The sequence below is a fragment of the Chaetura pelagica genome, unplaced genomic scaffold (genome assembly GCF_000747805.2).
Source record: "Chaetura pelagica isolate M959 unplaced genomic scaffold, ChaPel_1.0 scaffold650, whole genome shotgun sequence".
Classification (NCBI taxonomy): domain Eukaryota; kingdom Metazoa; phylum Chordata; class Aves; order Apodiformes; family Apodidae; genus Chaetura; species Chaetura pelagica.
The window spans coordinates 833,555-843,227 of record NW_009951820.1 but is presented as its reverse complement, the minus strand read 5'-3'; the positions used below and the strand labels follow the sequence as shown (position 1 = coordinate 843,227).

The 9,673-nt window shown below is 56.0% G+C and overlaps 1 protein-coding gene across 1 annotated transcript in view; it reads right to left on the bottom strand.

Annotated features, from left to right (window-relative positions):
• BCL9L (B-cell CLL/lymphoma 9-like) overlaps window positions 1–6,755 on the bottom strand; it is a 9,714-nt gene extending 2,959 nt beyond the window's left edge. The window contains exons 1-6 of the mRNA XM_010008854.1: window positions 6,455–6,755; window positions 4,935–5,057; window positions 3,838–4,048; window positions 3,157–3,243; window positions 2,217–2,707; window positions 279–2,114 (exon numbers count right to left, since the gene is read on the bottom strand). Of these exons, the coding sequence (XP_010007156.1) occupies window positions 279–2,114; window positions 2,217–2,707; window positions 3,157–3,243; window positions 3,838–4,048; window positions 4,935–5,057; window positions 6,455–6,755 (3,049 nt within the window). The remainder of the gene's footprint in view (window positions 1–278; window positions 2,115–2,216; window positions 2,708–3,156; window positions 3,244–3,837; window positions 4,049–4,934; window positions 5,058–6,454) is intronic.
• Between the last annotated feature and the right edge of the window lie 2,918 nt (window positions 6,756–9,673).

Genomic DNA, 9,673 nt, shown 5'->3' with positions numbered 1-9,673 from the left:
TCCATGTCAAACTGCCTCCGACTGCCCAGCACACACACATCCTTTGCCATCTGTATCATACAGCATGTGCCAGGGTTGATTTCAAAAGCTGCTGTTCCCCCTCCCATCTACCTGAAAAGGCCCCATTTGGACTCAGGGAAAAAAGACTTGCTCTGTGAGACATAAGGGCACACAGAGGCACAGATGTCCCCCCACCCCTGTGACAGCACACAGGCTGGAGAGAAAACACTGTACACACTCGCCAAAATCAAGCACATCACACAAGATAGCCAGCATACCCTGATCCAGTCCTCCCATGGAAGCAGATGAGTTCATGCTGAGGGTCTGCTTGCTCTGGTTGACTCCCGGGCTGGGCATGGTGGCTTTGGGAGATGGCACCCAACCAGGGGAAGGAACGGCCATAGAAGGGGACTTCAGGCGGCTCGGAGAACCAGTTGGAGACCGGACGTTAAGTGAGGAGTTCATCACCTGGGGAGACTTGAGAGGTCCGGACTGGTTTGAAGGTGGCATGCTGACCATCTGTGAGGGTGTCTGCGGGGACTTGAGGTTGGCAGAGGGGGAGGTGACCAGTGGCGAATGCACCTGGCTGAGGGTGGGAGACTTGAGGTGGCCCATGCTGGGGGAGTTCATCTGGCTGATGTTGATGGTGAGGTCGGAGGGCCGGCGGCCCAGCCCTCGGGAAGGTGCTGGGTGCATGTTGGCCAGGTTGCCCCCTTGCGTGGGAGTGGGATTTGAGGCAGGGGGCAGAGGGATGTGGCTGAGCCTGGTGGTGCCACTGATGCTCCCAACGGGCATGGTGCCCTGCTCAGGGCTGAACATGTCCGAGCTGCTGCCCATCTCCTGGGGCATGTTGGGATAAGGCCCTTGCGTGCTTGAGAAGCCTTGCTGTCCTTGGTTGGGGAACTGGGAGGGTATCATTATTTTCTGGGGGCCCCCAAGTATTGCACTGCCATTGCCATTCTGAGCCCGTGCCCTGGCCATCTCCTCCGGGCTCATGCCCTGGTGGGCCATCATATCAGGACCCCTCATCTTCTGTGACATCATCATCTGCTGCTGTGGTGTCATCTGGACATTGAGGTTCATGTTCATGTTCATGTTGACGTTCATGTTCATGTTGAGGTTGCCAGGGCCCATGGGTGCATCCATGTCCCGAAGACCTGACTGACTCATTGGGGGGCTCAGCATTCCCCGAGTGCCTGCAAAGTCCATTCCCATTGGGGCGCTGCTCAGGCTGTCCCCTGTTATCTGCCCAGCAAACATGGATGGATCCATCTGCCTGTGAGCCTGTATCATCCTCTCCATTTCCATGCCCTGGCTCATGGAGTTGCCAGACATGCCCATGGGCCTCTGCATTGCCACTGGGCGTTTCTCCATCAGCTGATGCCGCAGGATCTCCTCCCTGGCACGGGGATTCATGAACCTTTCAGGGTCCCCTTGCCCTGAGGGGTAGGGCAGGGTACCTTGTGGAAAATTCCCAGGGCCTCCCATAGGTGGCATATCATCACTCCATCCCATACTGGGTCTGACTGGCCTCTGCATGGCATTCATGGGCCCAAGGGCATCCAAGGGCATATTCTGCATCCCTCCGAAGCCAGAGACTCTCTGCATTTGATTCCCAGGGAACCGTGGCCCTGGGAAGGGTGGCCCTCCCCGCAACTGCATGGGGTCCTGCACATCTATGGGCCCCCGCAGCTGGTTGCCCATCCCTGGGGGCCACTGCTCTCCAGGCTTGCTGTGATAGGGTGGCGGGGGCCCACGCATCATCATGCTGCCCATCGACTGTGGGATCATGATTTCTTGCATGGGCCGGCCATGGATGCCAATCTGCTCTTCTTTCCGTCGCTTTTCCTCATAGTACTCTTCCTGCAACTTCCTCCAGGCCACTTGCTCTGGTGTCAGGCTGTCCTGGTTGAGCCGCTGCATCATCATGTTCATCTGCTGCCCCATGTCAGCGCCAGGGTGGTGGGGCACCTCGTGTTCCAGATTGGGCCCACCAAGGCTTTGGGTCTGGGAGATCATGGACTGCAGAGGTTCTTCATACTTCTTCATGCTGGTGGGGGGCACAGGGGGAGGGGCAGGGGCAGCCTGTGGTTGAGGGGTAGTCCCACCGTCGTCTGCATTTTGACTGGACTTCATGAAGGGCTCGGCCTCCCCGCTGCGCAGCAGCAGGCGCTCAATGTCCCGCAGGGTCTGCACACCGTCGTCTGCATTTTGACTGGACTTCATGAAGGGCTCGGCCTCCCCGCTGCGCAGCAGCAGGCGCTCAATGTCCCGCCGGGTCTGCAGAGAGCGCTCCCGGTGCTCCAGCTGCTCCTTGGAGAGCACTGCAGAGTTCATGGGGTTCCTGGGGCCCAGGCCTGCCTGCCCGTTCCCCGACATCCCTGGACCTGGGCCCTCTGCAAGGAGGCTGGAGCCAGATGTAGCAGCGGAGTCCAATTGCCCAGGCTGCATGGTGCTGGCAGGTGCAGTGGGTGTACTGGGGTGGTTACTTCCAGCCTGGTTGCTGCTGCTGTTGTTCCCCAGAGAGTTGGGAGTCAGGTCTCTCCTGACATCTTCACTCGTCCCTTCCTGAGGGAGGCTGCTGGGTGCAGGCAAAGGTGTTTGACTGATAGTCTGAGGTGGAGGCTGTGTTGGGGGAGGCTGTGGCTGTGGTTGACTAACTTGAGGTGCCGGCGGCTGGGACTGTGGAGTGTTGGCAACAGGAGGGTTAATGGTTCAGCAACCCCCAGCCCTTGGGGAGCTGGTGCCTGGCAGAGAAAAGGGAAATAAACATGAGCAGGAAAAACCCTGGGTAGGTGTTCTTCTCTGTACCCTGCAGGAGACCTCTCTGTCCAAAAACATGCCCTAAGGCAGTTCACCTTCATTCCTTCTGGGGACGAAGTGGGCCCTGTTACAACCCCTGGAAACACACAGTCAGGAATTCTGCCCACGTGGCTGTGGGGCCACATATCATGCCCCATCCCAAACTTTTCACAGCTGACAGCAGCCAGGAGTCATTCTGAAGTTCCAAAGCAAAGCAGCTTCCCATCCCACTCAAAGGGCACTCTGACAACTTATTCCTCCACAGCTGAGCCAAGAGCTGGGGGAGAACAACCAAAGGGAAGGGCCGGCAGTTAACAGCATGTGCGGATGGGAGCATTTAGTCATAGCTGGTATACCTGGTCTAGCTTTGCCCGTGGGACGTTCTGCTGATGATAGGCCAGAATGGAGTCAGCTCGGCCCTGCAGGACAGCTTCTGCAGCTCTGGGGAGAGAGCACAGACTGTTTGAAAACAGGCATTGTGCCCCATCCCCCCCCCATCCCAGGCTCCAGGTGTCACCTCCACTCTTCAGTCCTGTGGAAGGAGTGAAATCTCTGCAGGTCACCCAGAAGGGAGGATATTCTCAGAGTCCTCCCATGTGTCCCACACAGGCCCCATTGAGGTTCTCCACTTGACTATTGCATGCCTTGGTATTTCCCTCTCCTCACATCCTAGGGTCTGCCTTGTGCCTGCTGTCCTAAGGTAGCTGCTGCTGAGATACTCTGGAATCTATCAAACCCAGCCCGTGGCACAGCAGAGCTCTGAAACTGAACAGCCTCACTAAAACTACATGGCTGAGACAATGCAGGACAGAAAGGAGGAATTGAGGGGAGAACACCAAGTGGCATTCCCCGTGACACCCAGTTCCTTAGATACTCCTGAATCAAACCAGCGGTTCATACTGCTTTGGATAAATAATGTCGTTGGATGATGACGAGATGCACAGCCTAGGTCCGTCCAGGTCCCTTGTACCCAAGTGTAGCACACTGCAGGTGGGTGTGACAGGCCAGCCTTGTGCCAGGGGGGATGTTGCTTACGTGTTAGCGAGGTGAGTTGTAAAGACGTAAACAAACTGTGAAGGCTGCTTTCCTGTCCCACCGCCTCCGCCTGCTGCAGCATCGGAGCGCAAGCCAGGGGCAGCACCATGAGGCACGCTGGAAGAAGTGGTCTCGTTCAGGCTGGGCAGCGGGTTGGACCCTGGGCCAAGCTGTGAGGCTGTGGACATCGCAGGATCTGCTACATTACAATCTGCGGGGGCACAGGAGAGGAGATGCTCAGCCACGGCAGGCACCGGAGCGGCGGAGCGGACACCGGCAGGTGGCAGCACCGGCCCGGCCGTCCCTGCGGCCGCTGTTCCCCCCCGGTGCCCAGAGCGGGGATCGAGCCCGCGGAACGGACACCCCGAAAGCGGGGAAAGGGGGGATGCTGCCCGCTGCAGCGGTCGCTATTAATCGTCTGCTGTTATCAGGTAACATTACTAATTAATAAGCATCGCACTTACCGGGAGCACACAGTGCCCTCTTCTTGCCTAGCTCCTCACACGCACACACTCGCTACACCCCCTGTTCTCCTCCCCCCGGCCTCCCCCCACGGCCCCCACCCGCAGACCCACCCTACAGCACTGCCAGTAGCTCTCTTTAAAGATAAGAAACCTTACTGGAAACCTGGCAGGAGGACACACACATTGCCTTACTGCCAGCCCTTGCCCTTGGACAGCCCCACCTTGACCAGCTCTGATCAAGTAGATCCCGGAGCAGGCTGTGACAAGGAGGCAGCACTATCCCTGCCCACGAGGGCAGTAAACTGTGCAGAGAAGCACAAAGGCCACCCTCTACCTGGTTTTATACACTTCCGTGTTCCCCATCAGCTGTGGCCCTTTGGCCCTATAAAGCAATGTACAGCAGGGATACTCAACCTCAGACACCTTCTCCTCCAGCATTTTGGTACCACCTCCACAAAATCAGCCACAAACATGATCCCAGCACAATGGCCACCAACTGCAACAGCTCACACACCCAGCTAAGTCAGCACACCCAGGCAAAGGTAGAGGTGCCAGTGCTATCTGCCCTGCTGAGGTGCAGGAAGGACCTGGCTTGATTCAAGCTTCTGAGCTGGTAAATAGGTAGATACTCACTGTGTGCGCTGCTGATGGGCTTGTCGTCTTCCTCGCTGTCTGGCCCAGAGCACCATTCATCCCCACTGTATGGCTGCTTCCTTTCCAGCACGCACCGTCGCTTGCTACGGGGAGCCACCTCACCTGCAAAGGACACAGCCATCAGAAGAGCTGAAGAGGCCTGGCAGAGGCTGGAAAGGCTGGGGTCCTGGCCAGCTGCATGCTGGCACTTCCAACACAGCAAGGATGCACCAGGTAAGAAGCCTTACACTGACACCTGTCCAGCCCTGGTGGAGCATCTGCTTGATCTGGGCTCGCTATCTTTGCAGCCAGACCTGGCGAGACTTGCCTGTGAGAGCTACCAGTTCAGAATGAGAAGTATTTCTTACTCTCTGAAGACAGTCTGCAAACGCAGGACATGTCTAACTGCTGCTCCAAACCAGAACAGTGTCGGGCATTAACCCTAAATTTAAGGGGTATGTAATTTAGCAATTAAAACCTGAAAATGGAATGGGAAGGCATATTCACATTCTTCGTAGGAACAACAGACAGACCCTGCCCTTTGCAGACATCAATCAGGCAGAGGTCTTTATGCCCTCTGTGAATTTAGATGCTCCTTCCATTTCTCAGATGGGGCTGAAGCAGCTCCAAGAGGAAGCGGTTCATCTAAAGGCACCCAGGGACTTGGGGAAAGGAATCAAACACATGGTGGGTAACTTTCAGTCCTGTACCTAATGTAATACGGTCTGGCCTCCCTTTTTTTACATCACTTAGAACCCAAATACTGAGAGGCATGAGCCACAGCAGTGGCTCTGCATTTGGAGACCGGGTGTGAGTCCTGGTTGGAACCAAGGGCACCACCAGGAACATTCCTCCAATAATCCCTGCAAGATGTTCAAGCATCCTCTGCAGCCGTTAAGCACAGAGCTCGGTGGAATGCAAAAAGCAACAGGGAAGGCTGATGAGGACAAGGGAAGGCAGAGGGTTTGGAAGCACTGACTCAGCCCTTTTCCAGAAGCCACGTGCTGTAACACAAGAGTCATCCATTGCTGACAAAACCACAGAACTGTTCAGACAGAGACCCTCACAGCATCTCCTCACTAACCACAACCGAGTCATCAGGCAGCTGCAAGTCAACAAAGGCAGCTCTTTGTCAACAGCAAGGAGACAGAAAACAACTCAATGCGGTCCCAAATTGAAAGTCTGCACATTGCAAAGCAGGGGCATTTGGTGCAGTTTCAGTGAACTATGCTTTTGCTTAGCTGGCCTCAGCAGTCCATGCAAACCAGAGTTCCAGATTCCCAGTGTAACAAATAGTTTAGGGAATGAAATGTGAAGACAACGCTCAGACACTCTGGTCCCAAAACTGGGGATGTGACAAATGGTGATGCAAAGATACACAGGCAGCCGGGACATGCCCGGACAGAAGCCACAGCACAGAAACCCAAGATCCTCACAGCTGCTCCCATCCCAGGTCCTGCCAGGATGCTTGGAGCAACTGCAAGGAGGACGTGCTGAGGCAAGGTTTGGGAGAACGTTACCTTTTGACTCTGCGTCCTGTGAAGGGGTGCTGGATTCTCGCTGTTCTCCAGAGTCCACCGAGATGCTTCGTTCCCGTTTCACCTTGCCCTTCAAGGAGCTCAAGTTTGGGACAGTGTTCTGGCTGTTTTTCAGTCCAGAGTTGCCAGGGGAGATCTGACTGGCCTTGCTGCCATGACTGCCCGTCCCCACACCCTTCGAGCCCAGGTTGCAGGTGGGTGCTTGGCTCACATTGTGGTGCTGGGCCGGGGCACCGCTGCTGCCTGCCTTGCCATGGCTGGGCAGTTTGTTGTCAGGGTGCATTGGATTGGCTAAAGCTTCCTACAGTGCCAGTGGAGGGAGCTCCCAGCCCCTTGGGTCAGCAACCTGCAAGAGAAGAGGGCAGTGGGTGAGGAGGGTACCCCTCACATGGGCACTGGGCACTGCCCAGGGCTAGGGCACAGGGCCAGGCAGAGCCCAGAAGCCACTCATGCCGGGAATTGGCTCTGGCCCCTTCACACAAAGGATCCTGATCCACAGCAAACTCCAGCCCAGGCAGAGCAACCCTGTCAGCACTCCAAGGCACAGGCATGGGCATGAGAGCCCTTGTTTTTGAGACCATGATGAGAACAGGGTGCTCCATGCCAGCCTGGCCCTTTTGGTGGTGAGTTGCAAGGTAAGAGCAGAGTCAGGAAGCGCAGGCACTCATCAACTTAGTATCAACTTGGTATCCCTGTCTCTCCCGAGGGACCATTCCAGCTTTTGCTCCAAGGCCCTGAGTGAGGGAGCGTCCACTTCAGTGGCAGCTTCCAGTCCAGAAGGATGATGCAATGTGCCACAGCCCTCCCAGGACTGCAGGATGAGGCTTCCCTGCTCCAGACCCAGCCCAGCTCTCCCAATCACCCCACAGCCCAAGGCAGAGCATTTCGGGGAAGTGGCAGTTAGGGCAGAGCAAGCAGGCTTCGGGGCTGGGGGCCACACATGCAGCTGAGCAATGCTGCAGCAGCCTTTCTTGCAGGATCTATCTGCCTTGGCAGAGTTTCTTAAGCTCATGCTGGGATTCTTCCCCTCAGAGCTCTGCACAGGCATTAGGGATGACTGGGATGCAGCTCAACAGTACCTGAGCACACTGCATGTTCTGGAAGGCTGCCACCAACCCTCAGTCCCACAGACACCCCATGCAACTGCAGGATACATCCCTCCCAGCCTACAAGTGTGTCCTACTTGCATCAAGGAACCTTCTTCAACATGGCACAGGCAGTGTGGGACATCAGAAGCTGTCCCCCTGATGAGCCCCCCTCACCTCAGGGGCTACCAGAGTGGCCAGAGGACATCCCTGACCTTCAGACGTGGTTCTTACACACCAGCTCTTCCTGGCCCAAACCACATTCACTGCTAAGTCATCAGAGATGGTCCCAGTGCAGAAGGATGGATGCCCCCATGAGAACTACTGGATTTCTTCACCTAGAGCATGTAATTCTTCTTGCATCATGGTCCTGCTACAGCCTTCTCACTACAGTGACCCAAAGCTGCAGAGTTACAGTCTTCTCTACTTCTTGGGGAGCAGAGGGGAAAGGAGAATAAACCATGTGCTTATGGAAGTTGAGGTATTACTCTCTCTGTTTGCTTTCATCTACTACGTGCTTTGCATGACACCCCCACAACTCACTCAAGAATCCTTCCTGTGCAGAGGCAGAGAAATTTCCCAGCACACAGGGGTTATGGGGCCCATGGTCTGCTCCTCCCATCTGGACCACGCAGGCCAGATGCTGTGCACAGATTTCTTCTACCACCCAGGAACAGGAAGCACCGGCTCCAGATCAAACCCTGCACCTCTAAACAGCACCACAAGAGCTCAGCAGCACTACACACTCTGCTCCTGGCTTGCTGAAGGCGGGCCTGAAGACATACCATCAGCAAGAGCCAAGTACTCGCTCTGCTAGGGCAAAACACCGTACCCTGAACAGCTCACAAGCAAAAAGCAAAGCATGCTTGGCAGACCTGCAATTGCCCAATGACAGCAAATGCCACAAGGCACCAGTGCAGCCAGCCACCCACCACCAGCCAGTTCCCTGCCTGCAAAAGTGACTTCTCGGCACCTGCCTCCCTGCCAGGCTGAGCTGGTGGCTGGCTGGCACACTGTGCTGCCCGACCGCCCAAGAGCCACACCAACAGCCGCATCATGCTGCCCACCCGGGCATTCTGGGTTAGTTAGTGGGATCATTCGTGCACAGCTTGGCCTATCACCGCTTCCTAACTAGCAAGTCGTTAGTTTCTCCCTCCTCCTCCTCCCCACGCACCTCAGCGAGAACTCTGCTCTAGCCTGGAGGAAGATGGTGAGCCACAGCGCTGATTAATTTTCACAGCACATAAGGGAGTTGCTAGCCCTTTAAGTGTCAGCCAGTCTCGCTCGCTCGCTCTTGTCCTCCAGGGACCTATTAATAGCAGCTGGAAAGATCACATCACTCTCTGGATATTTATACCCCTCATTCCACACCAGGAGAGATTTATATTAGAGCTGCCGTCCCAGCGCCTGCCCAATTGCTCTGTCAAACCGCTAGCAGGGGGAGGGGAGTGGAGTGGGGAAGGAGACATGGAGAGGGCAAGCGGAGAGGAGGAGAAGGTCCATATGGCACAAGCTGCAAGCGTGAAGCACAGCCACTGCCTGGCCAGCCACAGGGAGCCTTCAGCCTGCTGGAAGAGGCTGCTGCCAGACAGCATTCCAGAAAGCAAGCCCTGCAGCAGCTCCCACTGCCGGTGGCCCACAGCCCCTGCCTGCTGCGAGGGAATCTTCACAACACATTGCATCACGGTCCTGGGGGTCACAAACCGACCAGCACCAGGGTGCTACCACTGCCATCCACATGGATGACAGGCTGATGCAGGTCTGCCTGTGGCACACCTGCATACCCACGGTATTGCATTCCAAGTAGATCCTGAAGTGCTTAACCAAGAATGTGAATGCTGAGCAGCACTGCAGCACAACCCCAGTACAGCATAGTGTAGGCATGTGGATACCCTGGGGAGCGAGGAAGAAAACTGAAGCCCTGCTAAGATCATGCCTGCAGCATCCAGAAACTAACACTTCAGATGCAGCCCCCAGGTCAGATGCAGGGAGCAAACACATGGATCCTGAAGGACCTAGCAGCCATCACAACGAAACCTTCATATGCAGTCTGCAGCATGGATGAGCCTCGCTGGTTGCAAGGTCCCTCCAGAAGATTGTATTTTTGGAGCATCTA